The sequence below is a fragment of the Sinocyclocheilus anshuiensis genome, unplaced genomic scaffold, assembly GCF_001515605.1.
Source record: "Sinocyclocheilus anshuiensis isolate Anshui unplaced genomic scaffold, SAMN03320099.WGS_v1.1 scaffold197, whole genome shotgun sequence".
Taxonomy (NCBI): Eukaryota; Metazoa; Chordata; class Actinopteri; order Cypriniformes; family Cyprinidae; genus Sinocyclocheilus; species Sinocyclocheilus anshuiensis.
The window spans coordinates 960,901-981,828 of NW_015540856.1; the positions used below are offsets into that span (position 1 = coordinate 960,901).

At 37.2% G+C, this 20,928-nt stretch overlaps 1 protein-coding gene across 4 annotated transcripts in view; it reads right to left on the bottom strand.

The window, feature by feature from the left end:
• The window catches only part of LOC107687841 (NUMB endocytic adaptor protein), an 85,324-nt gene that overhangs the window by 35,949 nt on the left and 28,447 nt on the right, over window positions 1-20,928 (bottom strand). For 3 of the 4 annotated variants that reach the window (XM_016485321.1, XM_016485317.1, XM_016485320.1), the window contains exon 2: window positions 2,566-2,705. In XM_016485321.1, the coding sequence (XP_016340807.1) occupies window positions 2,566-2,691 (126 nt within the window). In that variant the 5' untranslated portion in view covers window positions 2,692-2,705. Of the gene's footprint in view, window positions 1-2,565; window positions 2,706-4,096; window positions 4,113-20,928 lie in introns of those variants that run through there. The other variant, XM_016485319.1, reaches the window with a different exon arrangement.

A 20,928-nucleotide genomic window follows, 5' to 3' on the forward strand; every position in this document is an offset into this window, starting at 1 on the left:
TGTGCACTTTGGATGGGATAAATGCAGAGCACTAATTCCGAGTATGGGTTACCATACTTGGCCACATGTCACGTCACTTTACACTGCCAAGCTATGCAAAATCGCGTTCATAATCGCAGACGATTTAATCGCGCGATTATGAAATCGAAGAAGTCGTTCTGCGATTATTAAAGCTGTTTGCCGAGCTTGTCAGTGAACTACGGCTCTGTGTAGTAAATGTTGCTCCATCTGAAAGCATGTGAAAATACCACATTTAATAACATATTTTTACTCCAAACTCACTTCATAATGTCAGTCGAGTGTTTGAAATAAATCCTTCTGTGAAATGATGTGGCTTCTTACACAGAATAAGGCACGCAACATATTTCATAGTATTCTAAGCAGTGATAAAGGCTATGTCGATTAGCATTGCATTATTATATACTTTATTATAATAAACATTATAATAAGACGAACTCAGATAAACCATATATTGTCGTAGTCGTGTGTTTATTAGTCACATTTCTTCTGCGCGAGAGCGGCATCTGGCCTTCGGATGGAGATTTACTGCTGATCACAGAACCGTGCTTCACTGAAAGATATGCATGACAATCGCAGCTTCTGCCTAATTGAGATTTATCGTCTTTGCGATTTAATTTCGATTAATCGTTTATTAATCGACTCATTTCAGTATTTGCATGCTCCTGATCTCACTTCTTGCACTGCATGTGTTTTATACAGAATTCATTTTGTTTTGGCAAACATTTTTTGCAAGGCTTTACAACACACATTCTGGGCTTAGTGTTTATTAGATTTCCAATGAAAATTTTAGTGGCTTGTAAAATGGAGACAAAAATGTCACTAATGTGTGTTGAGCGAGTGTTTCTTTAACTTTACCTCCATCTGCTTTTAACACAGATCTACCTATTCATCAGAGACATCAGTTAGCAGCCATAGAAAGATGAACTGATTAACACTAGCAATATGCAGAACTACTAAATGTTTTTTTTTTTATAATCAACCAATACCTGAATTATGAAGGAAGTCCTGAATAATGGCCATATCATGTCCACCAGACCCTGATCAGACACATTTTGTATGGATACTATATTCAACAAATAGACTAAATGAATATAACCTTTTATTGTCCAAAACACTAACACTTTACTTGAAGCCTGTATGTATAATGCATTATAATTATTCATAATATACATTGTAATGCATTATAACCTTTCATAAAAAACTGTAATCTAAGTCAATACTTACAGATACCTTGTTACATCTGAAATTGTTTCAAAGCATTATACTTTCTGATGGAATAGTTAAGTATTATAATGTTTTATAACTCTGGTTACAATTATTCACAAGGTCATACAGTGCATTACAAGGTGCACTGCAAACCATAATTAATTTAATGCATTAAAAAGAGCTCCAAGTAATGTGATACCTACAAAATGATCAAAGACCAAAACAACCAATTTCACTGATGTCATACTCCTTAAAAAGCACCTCATCTGAACAAAACCATAAACCATACAAAACACTGACTCACCGCTTTGTGTACACACACACACACACACACACACACACACATTTCACATACTGAGCTGTATGGAGTATATTTATGATCAGCAGGTGGAGAAATAAGAGCTCAGATGATGAGAGAGAATCTAGGACACACACACATAAAGACACCAACCCGTCACAGGATAGCAATTTACTGTGACCTTACGCTATGATATGATAGAGCAGACTAAAAGCACAGAGGCGAATAAGCAACTCTAAAGGAGAAGAGGAGCGCTGATGGTCAGAATGAAGAGGAGTCTTTTGATTCAGGCTGCTCTGTCTCTGTGGGATTGTGGGTAAATGTGGAAAATTAGAGACACATCAAAAGCAGGTTAAGGACGGCACGGGCTGTGTAGCACCTCTAAAGATCACAGCCAATCACATGGCTGTGAACGGCCAACAAAACAAAAACAAACAAACGCTCTCAACGAAGTTGCATACCAATTATTTAAGATTTGCATCTCCTTGCAACTTCTATAAAATAAACAATAACAAAAAACTAAACTTGCTAAACAACCATCCTGACCCATTCCTAGTTTAATAACCTATGACAGACAACGTAAGATTCAACTTTCCTGCTTAATTTAATTGCACAAATAAAATTAACACTGCATGTCTATAAACAAAAAACACATACAATCTAAATATCTCATATTTAAAGCAAAGGTTCTTCAAATACAGGTCATATGTGACCTGTGAAGATCACAGAAGAACACTTATTTAAAAAAAAATAAAAAAATGCTGTGCTTTTATTGTATTTGCCGAGCTATTCTTGTCACATTGCCTGGTTTCCATATCAAAAATCATGTGAATTACAGAACACTACTTTCCAAAAATGGGTCACACACACTGTGAGGTTCTAGCATGGCGTGATCAGTGTCAGAGATGAGTGTTCAGAGTCAAGGCACAACAGCGGTCCACGAGTCCGTCAAAGCTCTGATAATCTCCAGCATTAACAGCATGAGAATGATTGCCAGCTGCAGGTGCTTCAGCACAGGTGTGCATGTATGTGTCCATTACCTTGACGGCGAAGCTGCATTTGCCCACGCGTACGGCCTCCTCGTCTGTCTGCCACTGGTGTGGCCGACTGGACTCTGGCACATAAATGTCTTTCTTTCTCCGGAAACTCTGCCGTAGCTTATTCATCGCTCAGCCTCCTCCTGCAGACAGACAGAGAGAGAGAGAGAGAGTCGTTTCAGACAGATCCCAACACACATTTGAAAGAGACAGACGTCTGGTTATCTTGTGCATTAATGATTGAAAATTCCGAAATTATTGGTACAACTAAATACACATTATTTCACATAATTGAATACCCTTATCTTGGTACTAGTTATCTCAGTATCAAAGCTTCAGAGGTCAATACCAGCAGCAGTACAGCTCAGATACCACATCGAGTGATTACTAGTCATACAGTAGAAACAATGGCATCGTTACCTTAAATTTTTAGTATCTGCTTCGTACTGAATTGTGGTCAACCAATATGGGTCTTTTCGATGGCCAATGCTGATATTTTGGAGAGAAGGGTGGGTGATGGCTGATATAAAGTGGACTATTGAAAGATTATAAATAACACGTGCTGCAATTAAATTTACATTTATTTTATATAATATTCATTAAATTAGAAATAAATAATTTGAAAATTATTCAATAGGAAGAACAAAACAGCTAAATAAACAGATTTATACTTAAATGGACAGTTCACCCAAAAATATATTTTTTTAATCATCCTCATGTTGTTCCAAAACTGTATGATTTTGGAGAATGTTGGTAAGCAAACAGTTGATGGTAGCCACTGAGTTCTATAATATTTTTATCTATACAATGCAAGTCAATGGCTACTGTCAACTGTTTGATTACCAACATTCTTCAAAATATCTATTTTTTTTATGTGTGTGTGTGTGTGTATGTGTGTGTGTATATGTGTGTGTTCAACCGCTGAAAGAAATTCACATAGGTTTGGAACAACATGAGGCTGAGTAAATGATGACAAAATGTTCATTTTTGGGTGAACTATCCCTTTAAAGGGGTCATATGATGCGATTTCAAGTTTTCCTTTCTCTTTGGAGTGTTACAAGCTGTTCGTGAATAGATAAGATCCCTAAAGTTGCAAAGACTAAAGTCTCAAACCCATTTTTTGAACCTTAAACCGCATAAATACATTTCATTACACCAAATTCACAAAATAATGTTCTTTTTTAGCAAATCAAAGATTTAAAGTTTGGATGGATGGTCACACAACACACAAACAGTACATGCGATTTTATGCAAGCTTCAAATGCAGAGGATCTAACAGCTGGATTCAGGTATTGGTGTCCTCAGCGCTGTCAAAATAAAAGTCCCAGGGCCAAAAAAAAAAAAACCTAACTGGCCAATGCTGATAATTAAAACATGCTTAGCACAGAAGTAGCTGTTCTTCTGAGACGACTACTAGAAGTGTTTATTGTAGCAGTGTAGAGCAAGGAGTTTCACATTTATCTGTCTATTTATCACACACACAATAATTCTCTCTCGCTAACACAAAAGTGAGCAAGATCCGAGCAGCATTCACCCCTGAATGCAGCAGCGCAGAGTGCGGCGTCACATCAGAGCAGCAGTCAGTCAGTCAGTCAGTCACCTGTAGAGCCAGACAGCAGACAGACTCACAGTTTCAAAGAGAGCAGCACTGAAACAGGAAGCTCAGATTTCAATAGCATAACATGATGCTGATTTGAATGAGTCAGGAGAGATGCGTAACCACACACACACACACACACACACACACACAGGCAGTGACAAACAGCTTGTCTTGAAAGGAGGAAAACACAATAGCACATTAGCATGAGAAGACAGAAATAAAAATCACACACACACGCACAGGTTTGCAACTGTAACCAAATATAATTACACACATATACATATGCCATATTTCATTAATTGGATTTTTAAAATTATTCTATTCAGCAAGGTTGCATTAAATTGATCAAAATCGTCATAAAATACATTTATTTTAAACAAATGCTGCAACCTCCCACTTCTCAAAGAACCATGAAAAAAATGTATCACCGTTTTCTTCAAAAATATGTGGCAGCAAAAGCTGTTCAACATTGATAATAATCAGAAATGTTTCTTGAGCAAATCAGCATATTAGAATGATTTCTGAAGATCATGTGACACTGAAGACTGGAGTAATGATGCTGAAAATACAGCTTTCATCACAGCAATCAATTACATTTTAAAATGCATTCAAATAGAAAACACTTACTTTAAATTAAAATATTATTTCACAATTTTTACTGTATTTTTAATTAAATAAATGCAGTCGTGGTGAGCAGAAGAGACCTCTCTGCAAACTTTTGAATGGTATTGTATATAAACTGGGACTCATCGTGAGCAGCAGCTCCTCTGTCACCACGCAACTATTCTTTCCCAGTGTGAAAATACAGAGAAGCAGGAGAAAATGAAGAGGAAAAAATGTTAATAAGCAGAAAAGATTAGCGCATGTGTGTGTGTGTGTGGGACATCAAACAGTGACACCGGTGCCAATGAGTTCATCTACTGTCAGAGGACATAAACTGTGAGAAACACAGATGAAAGCAGCACAGAGGAAGAGGAGGGAGAGAGAGAAAGAGAGAATCCTACATAAAGCTGGAGTTCAGCAGCTTTCCTCTGCTCGTCTGTATTTAGGTCAGACTGACTTCAGGCAAAGCTCCGTCACTGATGCTGCGGAGGAGACATGATGAAACACACCACTCCACAGATTTCTGCCACTACTCATCACTGAAGTCTCCTCTCTGCTGACATTACTCTCTCTGTGCGTTCTGTTAGTCGTAATAGATGCTCCTGCCGTTATTGGTGGGCTGTGTAACTGGCCAAAGCTTATGAAAACGTCACATCTGGGCTGTGATGCCCGGATCAATCTAAGTCAATCTAATTGCTGCTGGGGAAAGCATCATCAGCAGAAGGACATAATGAGCTGTATAAACAAGATAGAATGAAAGATCAATTAATAAATCAAATGCAATCAAAATGCTGACAAATTTTGGTACAGTTTTCCACATATAATGTAATGGATAATGTGCAGTCAGCCCAATGCTAATGACTGGCTGAAACAGAGCCCTATAATATAAAACCGAATTTTTTAAAAACCTTTTTAGAATGCATTTTTTTTATTTAATATTTCTGGATTTTATTTTAATGGTTGAAATCAATTTTAGTAATAAAACGTATTCAAAATGACTGAAATCGTGAATCCTACACAATTTAACAATTTACTAAAAGTTTAATCAAAATTTAATTTTTAAGGCCCCATGATTCATTTTTCCCAATTTTTTTATTTTTTATTTTACTTTCCTCTTTTTTTTTCCTGAATTCCATTCTAATGGGTTAATTAAATTTCCATAATTAAAAGCATGTCTAATCAATTGAACTCATACAAATGTATTATCTATTTTTCTATCTATTTATTTATTTTTTAGTAATAGGGCCCTTTTTTCAGAAATTCTGCTGTTTGTTTTAATATTTTCTGTATTTATGATTTAATACAAATTAATTATAACAGTGGTAAATGAATGAAGGCAAAAAAACAATAACAATAAAATTAATCTTCTAAAATGTAATATGAAAATTTATATCATTAAAGATGATTATTATCATTACTTTGAAAAGTACATTCTACTGAACAATATTACAATATTTCTGTCATAACATGCAAACGTCAGATTTCATTAGCAGTCTTTCTGCGGTATATATTCACAGACATTAGTCCATATCATGATTTGATTAAGTCTACAGCCCTACTTTTGATTGACAAAGTCCATGACGGAATCGTGATTCCATGTTTTTAATGTAATGATTATTAGAATGATTAATTAACCATTGACGTGATTAGTACAAAAATATCCCCATATGCTTCTTTTACATATTTTGGTCTCCTGATTTCACTCACAGGACACAAGCTCTCTCTTTGGTACCTGTAGCAATAATCATACTATCATACCGGATGATGACTGAAGCTGCATCACGTCAAGACAGACTTCCTGTTGCTTTGCCACTGCATCTGGTTGTCATTGTGAACAGGCTTTACTCTTTTTGCTGTCTCTGTGTGGAGTGTGTGGGAGAGTGAGTCTGGTGTGAAGGGGGTGAAATAAAAGCCAATGAAAGAGAAAGTGAGCGCGAGAGCCGGTGGGAAACAGAATCACACAGCACACAGAGTCATGTGAGGAGACTTAACTTCACAGCACAGCCACTCACAACCGTCACACATTTGAGGTTTAATTGCCATTAAATTGATGGACTTATTTATTTAAAAGATCCATGTGTTATTCACAAGAAACAGTGTTTTTCCATTCACACACCATTATCAATTTACTGAGTCAACTCTAGTAATTTGCTAGAAATTTTCTAACAAATACAATTAGAAATTGCATTAACACAACCACAGGTTAAAAGTAGGGCTGTGCGATTAATCGAAATCGTCAAAAAATTTGAGCTTGCGCGATTTCTAAATCGCTTTATAGCACGATTTTCCGCGCCCCCGACCTCCCGCAGTATGCTGTCCGAACCAATCAGAATGCAGCGCGCCTAAATGGAGCACGAGAACAGAACAGACCTGGCGGGCATACAAACGTAACGCCAGGTTCACACACTCTGTCTGTGGTGCGTACTTTTTCCGCACCCATGGTAACGGATCAGAGCGTTCACACTGCACACGACTGCGGTCCGGCAGTGCGCTCCAGAAGCGGTGCGTCTGCAGCAGTCATGCTGCGATCGTTTCCGCACGGAGTCTATTTCTGCTGTGCTATACGTGCTGAAAGTGCATTATTCACGGTAAAAAATAACATGGATTGGATAAATGCATATAATTAAAGTCTACTGTTTCACAGTCAACATGTCTTTTTGGCTAGATTTAAAACAAGGAAAAGTGCACTTTTAGATAAACAAGGCAATAATAGATGGCACTCGTGGTGGTAGTTAAACAAAGTTATATTTATTGAGTTTAAACGTGAATATGTCTATGAAAGATTGTATTACTGTACTGTGATAAAAGAGAATCAACGCTGAAAAAGCATTTTCAGAAACAACGTTTGGATTTGAAATCAAAATAATGGATAAATGTTGTGTTTGTGGTAAACAGCCGCGGATCAGGAGCGGACTGCAAACGCGTCCTGTGCGAAAGCAAAATGAGTCCGTGCTGCTTCTGCACCGCATACACATACTGTATACGCACTGCAGACGGAGTACGTGTGAACTTGGCGCAACAAATCTAGTTCAACATCTGAGGCCACGCCACAAAGAGCTCTATGACCAATGCATGGCAGAAAAAAAATCCCTGGACACGGGATTTTTTATTTATTTTTTTATTTACTTAGTGATTATTTTGCCTTATGTCTGTTCTGAGACATGTTACAGCTTTGTGATAAAGCTCTAATTGGTTTTCTTTTGGAAATACAGTATGTTTCAATCGCAAAATTGATCAAAGAAATCACGATAGGTTTTTTTTTTTTCCATATCGCACAGCCCTAGTTAAAAGTAAATAAAAATAAAAATAATGCTAATAATAAATACAAAGCACAAATGATGCAGTACTGCTCTTGTGATTGATTTACAGACACGAGTTGTTCAGAAGACAATGACACATGTCAAGGGGCATGTCGAGGGGAAATTGCGATCCCAATTTCAAATCCGGCCGTTTCAGAAGGTTAGAAAATAATAATTTATATTTTAAACTAAAATAGTTTTGAGCTCTGAAACCTGCAGTATTGTTATTGCAGAGTAACCTCTCGTATGTGTAAATATCAACAACATTTTAATTCTCTGTTTCATGACCCCTTTAAATTGTTTTATGAAGTTTTATTAATTAATTTGATTACCACAGTTTTGGTGATTAATTTGTATTAAATCTGTAAAGAAAATTGTATAAAAAATAAAACAGAATAATTAAGTAGAAATCAAAGATTTTGTGAAAAAATTAAATGGAACTAAGAAAACGATAAAACGGATTTCCTTATTATTGTTATTTTCAAGTTTAAATTGAAATATTAGACTGTTAAAATGTAATGAATTTAAATTGATTATAGACATCATTTTTGATTAATAAAATGTATTTTAACCAATACAACAGAAACCAGAAAATTAAAACAAAACTAATCAAATGAATGAATGACTGACTGAATGAATGAATCAGACTCCACAGGGCCCTATTTAACCATTGCTCACACTTGCTTATTTTAGGGGGCTTCCACACTAGCCCTTAGTCCGGTTCGTTTGGATAATGTGAACGCAGATTTCTGAACTCGGGTGCGCACCCGCTTCTGAACGCAATCGTACTAAATCACGGAAGTGAACCGCAATTAATGATGTATGAATTGGTCAAACTGTGCATTTATGCATTTACTCACTCGCTTTCCTGTAAAGCGTGACTGACGCACTGCAGCAGAGAGAATTTATAATCTAATTTCTGCTCGCGAAAAGAGACTCACGCGTTTTTTGACCCCTACAGTTGTGACAAATAGACGCATGTGTCGTTCTGTGTTGGCACTTTGGAAATGAATAAAAATGTTCAAAATTCCAAGTACAAAATTGAAGCGAGCAACCATCCATTCATTCATTGTCTTCTGCATATTTGTTACCTGGCAACAGGGGTAAACAGCTGCCACTCTGATAACGTAAACGTACCGTGGTTCAGAAACAAAAAAAACACAGTATGAACACAAACCAGCGGGGGCAGTGGGAGGGGGGAAACAATCGAACTCGGGTTCGGACCAGGCAATCGAACCAAGTGTGAAAGCACCCTTAACTCTACAAAAGTTGTCAGCCACCGCCAGCATTTTTGATGGTTTTTACTAAAATTTCATGGCTGCCAGAATATTTTGTTTTATGAATATCTGAACATGCAATACATCAAAATAAAGAACAGAGCCTCTACTTTTAAACAAAAACTGTTTTATTCTAGCTTCAAGCATTCTTTTTTTATCAACACTTGAATGTGGAAAGTTTTATTTAAAAAAAAAAAGCAACATTTTGAGCAAAAAGCTGAGATAATCACATTTTTTAAAATCAAATTCTATATCTGGATCATATTCAGTAGAATGATCAAAAGAAAATATTGTAGCGTCTGGACCAATCAGACACACCATTTTTCATTTGATTTAACAAATCAATTATTCATTAGATTAACAAATGATTAATTATTCATATTTCCCCATGAGCTGATTCGCAACAATATGTAGTAGATCGCTTCCATCAACACCCCCAAAGCTTCACAGTTCTTTGCCCCTTCCTGGATCGACATTTCATTCGGTAACATTAGGCAGTTGTCATTTATATGCTGTTTATTGTTGATGATCTCATTGTTTTTCATATGCATATGCATACATACGAGATCGCTCGTTTCTGCGTCTTCCTCGCATGTGTTTTTGATCGGCACATTCTAGACTCATTCAGGAGATGTAATTAACGTTCTTAGAATTGACAGACAGTTGACCCTGAGAGGTCAGCTAAATATCTACAGCGGATCTAAATATTTATAATTAATTATAACTAGTTATGATTAATTATTCATATTTCCCCATGAGCTGATTCGCAACAATATGTAGTAGATCGCTTCCATCAACACCCCCAAAGCTTCACAGTTCTTTGCCCCTTCCTGGATCGACATTTCATTCGGTAACATTAGGCAGTTGTCATTTATATGCTGTTTATTGTTGATGATCTCATTGTTTTTCATATGCATATGCATACATACGAGATCGCTCGTTTCTGCGTCTTCCTCGCATGTATTTTTGATTGGCACATTCTAGACTTATTCAGGAGATGCAAAATAGCGCCCCCGAGCGTATAACAGCGAGAACGCAGAAACCTGGAAAATTCTGTTTGGCAGGAAAGAGTTTAACAAAAAAAATTCAGTTCAATTAAGGCCCTGTCCACACAAACGCGGGGACTTTCAAAACCGCAGCTTTTTCTATGCGGTTTGGCCGTTCGTCCACACACAAACGCAGCCATAGCATGCGTTTGCGTTTTCATGTGGACGGAGATTTTTCTAAAAACAGAAGGAAAAACTCAGTTTATAAAAATACCCGTGTACGTGTGGACACGGCCTAAATCTCAAAAGACACACATAAGAGTGCCCATGAAGTAAACAAATGAGTAAGTGAATAAAACAGTAAGAGAATGAATGAATGAATGAATGAATGAATGGAGAAAACAATTGAGTATGAACAGTTTGAGTGAACGAAAGAACAAATAAACAAAAGTGAACAAATTAAGTGAGTAGAGTAAATGAGTGAGTGAGTGAGTGAGTGAGTGAGTGAGTGAGTGAGTGAGTGAGTGAGTGAGTGAGTGACGGACTCAGAGGAGCCTCTCAGTTCGTTGTCTCTCTCTGGGTGTTAATGAGGCCATTAGTGCACTAGAAGAGCATTAAGTTGAGCTCCGGCCAGACACAAGTCACTCGCTGCCTCAGTCACGCGGCTCACAGAGCACACATGAGCACTGGGCTCCGAGAGAACCTATTTAAATCATCTCTCCAGGAACGGAAAACCCTCATTAATTCCTGCAAAAGGAACCTGGAGAGGAAGACAAAAGAGCTTTCAGACAGAGAGAGAGATGGCAAAGAGAGGCTCTCTGAAAAGCTCTCATTCCACACAACAACACGTGGCTCTGCTCCATGTCAGACGTCTTATGAATGAAAACTCTCTAACATGTGCACTTAAGCTGGAAAAAAGCAATTTTGGGCATCACTGACAGCTTATGTAATGATGAAAAAAAGTCATTCCATAAAGCCTGAAATACTGAGAAGTTACTACACTGAAAAAAGTTTTTCAAGCAGTACTTCATTTAATTAATAATTTGTCTTTCAATTAAATTGAACATTATTTGTTTTATTTTTCCAAGTAATTTTTTTTAGTTCAAAACATTGATAAATATAAATATTTTTCATTAAGAGCTCAACTAAGACATATTTGTTTTGACATGTAAAATATCAAGGTTAGATTAACTCATATTATTACGTTTATATCATGACCACGCCTCCTCACACTGGTGCTGTGAGTCAGTTAACGACACCATTTTGTTACCGTGATTGTGTGTGAATTCAATGAGCTGTGGATGAGAAGGTGGAAAATGTGTTTTAGATAAGTTAGTTGTATGGACGTTATTTTCCTCCATTTACCTTTTATCGCTCGTTCCTTTCCTCAAGAGACTGTGATCGGCGAAAACTGTTGTTTGTCTAAACCAGTGTTTCCCAACCTTTTTTTAGTCGCGGCACCCTTTGGAAATTTTGACAAATCTGTGGCACCCTACAAAATGAATTTTGTTACAATATTTGAATTTCTAAATTCGATATGATACTTTGAAAAGTATCGATATTCGGTACAGCAGGGAAGAACTGCAGAATATAATGTCATATTTTTAATATTATTAATTTTTTTGTCCATAGTGGCAATCAGTAGGCTAATTTCTAATGAAGAGACCAATTTATATGACAGATTTTCATGTAGGCTTTTATTCATATGTAAACATTGTTTAATTACCATTATAACTTAAACTATCTCACAAATTTTTGCTCACTCAGTGTATTTTTGATTTTACAGTGGGGTAATTTTGGTGCAGTAGCGCGAGATAGCTTGATTTCAAACTTTGAATTGAATAAAAAAATGACGAGTAAGCAGTCAGTAATAAAATAAGAACAAATAAAGAAATTAATGATAGCACAAATAAAAAATAACGACAGTCCTACAAATGAAATAAATAGCTTTTTAGTTTTTCAGGTCTAACAGTATGGCTATTAAGAGATTTTTTTTTTTTTTACCAATTATCCAAATAATGTTTAGTCCTAGAAAGCTATTATTATCAGAACATGTGAGCATAACATGCGGTTAGCAGAGTTGCTCATATACCACACCATGTTACAACACAGTAGGGCTATTGCAGACAGAAACAATACTGTACTACATCGATGTTTCCTTTAGGCTCAATTTTTTAGTAGACTTTGCTGTTCCGATTCGCATGAACGGTATACGAGTGGAGCGACTGAGTGGAGCGCACACGCGGGATAATACGCAGAGCGTCACACCACGTGAAAGTGAAACCTGAGCGGTGAACTAATTTTTGGCAGCCGAAATTTCGGTGCATCTCTAATTATTGGCGACATCAGAAATGGATATTATATAATAGATGCTTTTTTGAACATTTTAGCAATTGAAAAATATTAAAAAAGGATTTTTTACACAGCACCCCTGCTCTCGACAGACGGCACCCCGGTTGGGAAACACTGGTCTAAACGACGGGTCATCCGTTAGCTAGCCAGTTCTCTCATGCGCCTGCAGCGGACAAAACCACGCTTGAAACCCGGACCAGCGAGTTCGACTGAGATTATTTTCGTCTTTTCCTTTTTCTTTTTCACTCGATGTTGTTTATGAGGAGTATAAGTTAATTTTACTCATACAGCAGCCGCGATTGCAGCGGAGGAGAGACGATGTGCTAATATGGTGAGTGCAATAATTTAACGACCACGTTTAATAGACATGGCTGTTGTTTGAAAGAGTAAGTTTAAATGAATTAACGGTTTAAATACAAAAACGGATGAATATACTTCTGTTCTATCTAGGTTCAGAGCCCTCTTAACGACTATCTTGTTTTGGAAGGAAGAAGAAATGGAAGAGATGCTTTGAAAGTGTAAGTATGGCCCTCATAACTGTGATAAGAGAGCACAGATAACGTTATATAAACATTATCCCCCGGATTCACAGGCCAGTCTCAGACTAAAATGCATGTTCAAGCTGTCTTAACTGAAAATATCTTGTACTGACACATCTTAAAATATGTCAATGCCATTTTTTGTGTCTCAAGATGCACACCAGTAAAGTTCTTAAGGCATATTTATAAAAGTTATTTAAATATCCTAATTTAACCTAAGGCCTAGTCCTGGCTTAAGCTAAGCCCTGTCTGTGAAACCCTGTCTCTATGTTCAAACATGAAAGTTATACAAGAATGAAACAATGTCGTTATTCACATCAGGCATGTACATACATTTAAATTACTTTATGCACTAAAATGTTTATGCCACCTCACAGCAAAACTCCAGATCAGCTGTATGTCATGTGGGTTATCTGAGACCTGTTCTGAGGAGGATCACTTTATTGACTGGCACACTGCACAATTAAATGTAAACCCTTAAGTAGGGCTGGGTACTGAACTCGGTACTTTTAAGGGTACCGACCGAATTGCGTCGGTACTACCGAGTACCGATTCACGTTAAATCAATCGGTGCCAAATTTCGGTACCTGAGAACGCATCTGGGTAATCTGCAACTCTGCAAGGCATCTGCAACTTGTTCAAACAACACACAGGGCAAATCGAAATGTTCTGAATTGTGGTTACATTTCTAGGGCCATATGGTTTCTCCGAAAACGCGGACGGGATCGTGGAGTCCATTCATAAAAACACGCGGAATGCCACAAAATTCGTCAATTTTGGACGAATAAATCAAAAGTAGCCACTGCCACTTAATTCGAATCGCGATATGAACTAGTGTCTGAGAATATTAAACGCACGGAATGCCATGGAATTCGTAAATTTTGGCCGAATAAATCAAAAGTAGCCACTGCCACTTAATTCGAATCGCGATATGAACTAGTGTCTGTGAATATTAAAATGCAAAAAGACGGTTTAAATATGAATCCTGCATGTTCCGCTTGCTTCTGTATGTATGAATGGCGGAAACGCGGTTTTGTTTACTACTGAAGCACGCGTGATGCTCGCGGTGATTTTCGGCCTCTGCGTCTCATGACGGCATGAACACAGCTTTAGATTTAACAACAGCATTATCTAACTGACTTGATAATGTCTTTATCGATCTGTTTCTTCCTCTGTTAGGATGCAGCTGACAAGACAGACTCCAGCAAGAATCCTCAGCGTTGATCAAGCAAGTCCACATCTAACCCATCTAGAGTGGAATCATCTTGGAAGAAAACTTTGTAATGGATGAACCGACCGATCTCAGGCCTTCTGTCCATTTTTTGAGACTGATTTATGCCCTGCACCTGGACTAAGTGTTTGAAAAGCACTTTATATTTTATTCAGCAGGTAATGCTTAACATCGGAAAAGGTGAGTTAGCACCTAAAATTCAGTACTGCCAATATTGTGAACTCAGAGTGGAATAAAACCATATAGTTTTGATGCCGTTTGTTGTTATTCTGAGATAAACTCTTTTATGTTAGTTTGTTAAACTAGTTTTTTCATGTTTTATGGGGAAATGTTTTCAGATAAAAAAATGTTTTTATTGTTTTTAAATTAACATTTGGAATTGAATTAAAATAAAACAGAAAATTGCATGAATGTTCCTTTGTTTGTTTGCTTTTTTCTTAATTTTCTAGTTTAACAAATTGGAAAAATAAAACAACTGATATAGATTTAACTTGGAAATTACACTGAAAAAAATGTTTCATTCAACCAATTAAAAAAATTTAGGGTAATGATAAACATCTATATTTTTTAACTTGAGCCAATGAAAAATAAATAACTTGCCCTAATGAATGAAACATTTTTTTCAGTGTATCAATCAGACAGCACTGATTAGAGACAACTATAAATAAGGCAAATTTCTCCAACAAGAATAACAATATGGATCTGTATTGAAACCTTGCTTGCTTTGATTGAAGATCTTGTCCAGCTCGACACAGCAACACGGACTCAACCAAAGGCATGGTTTAGGGGCGGGGCTACATGTTTCCCCTAACATGTGGCTAACACTTATTATTAATAATAATCATGGTAACACATTACAGTAAGGTTCCATTTGTTAACCTTAGTTCTGTCAGGACCACTATTGTCAAAATGATAGATACTTAGCATACAGTTTGGTTTGGCAGTATGGTTCTGTTCTGGGAAAAAACCTCCCTGCCCATCCATGCAGCCTGTCATGAATGAGCAGGGAGAGCAGCAATAATACCCCCCCAAGGGTGAACAGAACAAGGCAGATATCATTAATGTACTTAATGATATTTAAGTGTAACACTTTATTCAAGATAAAGGAGTCTGATTAGCAAGGAATATCAGAAAGCCAAGTCCTGACTGTGGCGAAAGGAGGAGCTGGGGATGGAGAAGAGTAATTTGCTCCTGAGCAAGCTGAAAAGCTGCAGAATAATACTGAATAGAGCTTATATAGGAATGCCACAACAGGTGTCGTATTCCTATAGGTAGATGTGATCAGCTGAGAATCAGCTGATGCAAGCTTGACTCACGTGACCTGCCAGAACTAACGCTAATGCTTAATTTAACATAAACAAACAATGACAAAAAAATTCAAAAGCATTTATTAATCATAGTTAATGTAGATTCCATGATTTACTAATACATTGTTAAAATCAAAAGTTGTTTCAATGTTAATGGACATGGACTAACAATCAACAGTTGTATTATTATTAATTAATGTTAACAAAGATTACTATACTGTACGCCACACACATTCACATCAAATGGTAGAGTTACACTCACGGGACACCTGCCGTACCTGACAAATAAAGCACTGTTTGTTTTATTTGTATATTATGTGTATTTGTAATGTTTATCTTTGTTCTTATTTTTTAATAACAAAGATAAAATAATGACAAGGATTTTTATCTTCACCCACTTTGGCATAAATAAAATCTTTTTTATTTTATATTTTATTACCTTGTAAGGCTTTGTTATTACAACAGGGAAATTAGTTTGGCTGTACTGCTCAGACAACTTGAAAAATAGTAAAACCAACAGACAAAGAATCATGAGAAAATCGTTAAAAAAATTGTGATATGATATTTTTGCCATATCGCCCACCTCTACAGGGCCCTAAAAATGTCATTCCTTGAAACTTTATATAAATTGTTGTTAAATCGTATAAGTTTCATGATTTCAACATTTTGACAAGCTTTCTGATTACTAAAATTTAATTTAACCATTAAAACAGAAAAACTGAAACGGGAAGGAAAAGAACAGATTTCATAGGGCCCTAAACAAGGACGCTATACAATAAAGCGTTAACAAAAATACTACAACACAAGATAAACCTAACACTTTTCATTATTATTTTTTTTTTAATGCAAAGTAATGAGGTCATGAGATGCTTATTGCTGAATAATGCCTACTATAGTGGGTCAATGATCTTACACAACAGGAAACAGTTAAACAGGAAGTGAAAAAGGGCTGGGAAGGAAGGGAACCCTCTTCTGGATCTAGAATGTTGTGTAACTGCTGGTTCATTTCTTTCTCAGCCTTGACAAACAGCCAGTTTTAGAAACAGACGATTACAGCCAAGTAAAGCAAATCTATTGAAATGCACAGAGCATCGCACAGAGGAGCAGCCAGAACAGAGGACAGAACGATAACCTTCACTAGCAATATCACAGCCAACTACAAAAAAGAAAAAACCCAAATGCCCTTAATTCAGCTGATATTACTGGCAATATCTGAGCAAATATTTTCTTCTCATCACATTCAGATCACACAGAATGTCATTGAAAATACTTACGCATAACATATCAGTCAAGGATAATCATTTCAGTAAATCATGTTAAAACGTTTGTTTTTAATCCAAGAATTAAAAAAATAAGTTATTATTTTTCTTTTCCAAACCTCATTAAAATCTGTGGTAATCAAATTAATTGCTAAAACATTATTATTATTATGACTACATTTAGAAGTTTAATTTTAATAACAATAATTTTAATAATTAGATCATTTCTAATTTAATTTAATTTAATTCAGAATTTTAAGCTCTTTTCCTATTCTTGCTATTGCTGTGATTAATATCTGTAGCCATAGTAGCAGCGACTAAAGTAAATATTAGGGGTGCTCCGATCAGGATTTTTGAGGCCGATCACTGATCGCCGATCACAGACAGCAGTATCTGCCGATACCGATACCGATTTTTTAAAGCCTTCTTTTTAGCATTTATAACTGTTTATAGTGATACTCGAATCAGGATTGTTAGACATTTATTCAGGGCCTGAATTTCATTTTTGAAAATGGGGGGAATTCCCCTCTTAGGTGACTCTTGTGAGAGAAGAAGCAGCTTTCACACAGGAGTCCGCTACTGATCCGTGTTTACCACGAACACAACATTTATCCATTATTCTGATTTCAAATCCAAACAGTCACTGAAAATGCTTTTTCAGCATTGTAATTCTTTTTTTACACAGTACAGTAATACAATCTTTCACAGACATGTGTAAACACAATAAATATAAGCAACATCTATTATTTCCTTCTTTATTTAAAAGTGCTCTTTCCCTTTAAACCTAGCCAAAAAGCCATATTTGTTGACTGTGAAACACAGTAGACTTTAATAATATGCATTTATGGTGTAATTACTACATTTTCGTGTCAATCCATGTTCATATTTACTGCAAACAATGCGCCGTTACTTAAATTCAGCACGTGCAGCGGAAACGATCTCTGCACCGGACAGCAACCGTGTGCAGTGAACGCTTTAATCCGTTAACATGAGCGCGGAAAAAATACACACCACATACGCACTGCAAACAGAGTAATGTGAACCTGGCGATATGTGTCTGCACTGCGAGTGTGCATGAGCGCATGATCCCCAGGAGAGCACACGAGCGCTGAATGGTTAAACACTGGCAAGAATTAAAAAGAAATGCAATTTATAAACTTTAGTGACGATGTGACACTGCCTCGACTGTGCAAGTGACAATTCCTGTGTCAACTGTGCAGTGTGCAGCTCACTTATAGGCAGACGCGATGTGTGGTGATTTGAAGCCATTTGCGTATTTTGAGAGAGAAAGAGTGAGAGCGTGCATATAAATATATAAAAAAAAATATGAAGGTGAGTACCTCACCTTTAGCATTATGATTATTTCACCAGCGCCGGACAGAGACTGAGACGGTGCCGCTGCATGTTGAGCCAAACCTCTCACGGCAGCGTCATCAGCTTGAGATTGTTTTTTTGAGATCGGCCTTTTAGAGACCGCCGATCAATCATCCCAACGTGATTATCGGCCGACAGTTATCGGTAGCCGATCAATCGGAGCACCCCTAGTAAATATCAAGGTAAATGTCAAAGTTGGCATTGTCCATACCACAGAAAGGCTCATCATAGTTGACATGATGTTATGTAATAAAGAAGCACAATGGAGGCCTGAATTTATCCATCAGGCCTGACTGAACTGACAGCTTCTGGGTTACACACAGACCACAAAACTGATGGGATCAGCTCTGCTGTCAGACAGCGCTCACATCCAAACCCTTCAGATGACACGCTGCTCATATCGCCATCTCTGTGAGTAACCAAAACCCCACATTATCACACACACACACACACACACAAGAGCAGTGCACGTGCAGTCTGACCTGACACACTCTAGTTGTGCAGTGCTGTTCTGTTCACACGGCACAGGTTTTCCAAACACTCTCAGAATACAGGCAAAACTCAAAAAGATGTGGTTGTCCTCATTGTTTATAACTAAACTGTTCCCCCTTTTACACCTGTGGGTTTTCCAGAAAGCAGGTTATGTTACACACCCTGCTCAGGAAACAGAGAACCTCAACTTTCAGTTCCATCAACTGAGGTAAATATAAGGGTAAGGAAACCGAAAAACATAGAAACACCTTACAGAACATAATATCACAGTGTTTCCCACAGACTTAGACTCTATTTGTGGCGGCATATATATGCAAATTCATTCTCTGCCAGCAGGAGGCGCTGTTGGAGTGGTAGAGATGGTGGTTTCCCCGGTAACGGCTGTACACAAAACAGCGCTCCGCTCACAAACGCTGCTTTATCAGACATTACAGGCAAGATGAAATGAAAATGACATCCCAAATTTTCTGAAGACAGTCGGTTTCCTTCAGAAATACAGTGATATAAAAACACCCGCACCGGGTTTCGATTTTGAAACGTGCAGTGCTCATGTTTATTCAACGAAAAACACCGATAGCAGGAATAGACTGCTGTTCCTTTAAGACATAATCTTCATTTGTGGTGCAAGTGGGGTCAACCTCAAGTGGTCAGGGCTGTGGGGGGGTGAATGGCGGGGGCGGACCGCGGTACATACCAAGAGTACTGCAATACATATTTTGGGGATGTGTATCGCATTTATTCAGTTCAATTTGAATATCGTTACACCCCTATTTTTTACATTGTGTTTCTGTTGGTTATAGCGAAACAATTCATAAGTATGCAGAGCCCTGGGTCATGCACTCATTATTTTTGAGGGGTTTTATTTTTATTTTTCCTTTTTATTCGAAACATTCCCAAACGCATTAACCATATCATGAAATATCTTGATTCTCACCTTTATAGATTGTATTAGCTGTTCTATAGTGGGCGATGGTCAAAGTAGCCTAATAATGTAGTCGATTAACTATAGGCCTACATAAAAACCTGTCTGTTTACTTAAGTAACAGATAGTGTTGTCAAAAGACCCGGTACTTCGGTACCAAGTCATTGTACAGAAAGAGAGCAAAGAACATTTTCACTGACAGTCTAGAGTTCAAGCACTCTCAAAAACTCCCATTAAAATCAAGTTGTTTACACTGTGAAATGAATATCTTACAGATTCATGCACACATCTGCAGTTTGTTGTTTCTAATGAGAGAATTCGCCAGAAAGAGGTATTCAGTCAGCGAGCGAGTGAAGAAAACACCTGCATTTTAGCGTTGACTCATCTGAACGCCTCTGATTGGCCATTGCATTCATAAGCTCAACAGCATCATGTGTGATTGTTTATAATGCGCAGTGCTGTAAAAACGCGTCGACCCTCACTTTGAATGGGCATGACGCCTCTGGCAGAGCCTACACAGAACAAACTCTACTCTACTTATATTGAGCAGTTTCTAACAAACGTAATCGCATCTGATTGGCTTCTGCGTTCACATGCTCAAAAAACATGTCTGCGATTGGCTACATAGGCCAACGCCGCAAAAACACGTTGTAAACAGAAACCTTTGATGCTCTTCACAGAGCACTTACACAAATGTGAAGGGGAGTGTCTGAAAGCAGCTGTCTGTAATAGGACTGCGTAAATAATATCGATTTCTCGATTTTAATCGATTCTCATTTTTAGGAAGCGATAATGATTCTTAAATCCGAAAAAAATCAATTAGTCTAGCATGTAATTGCAATAAGCTTTGTGCTTTATTACTTTTCAACCCTCTACATTGCGAGTAAATCACTCGCATATGCGACTAAATCTTCACTCTGGGCGACTAAATGATGTCTAATATTAGCCAATTGCTAATAAATTCTCAGATTTTACTTGCCAGTGTGTGAGTTGGAGGCTAAGTATAAGTTTAGCGCAGATATATTTTCACTCGCCTAACACTCTGACTGAGCGCTATAGAGTTTCACTCTCCGCCAAGCGATCTGTGCTGTTTTTCAGTTCATCTGAATGGATGTGCAACGCACC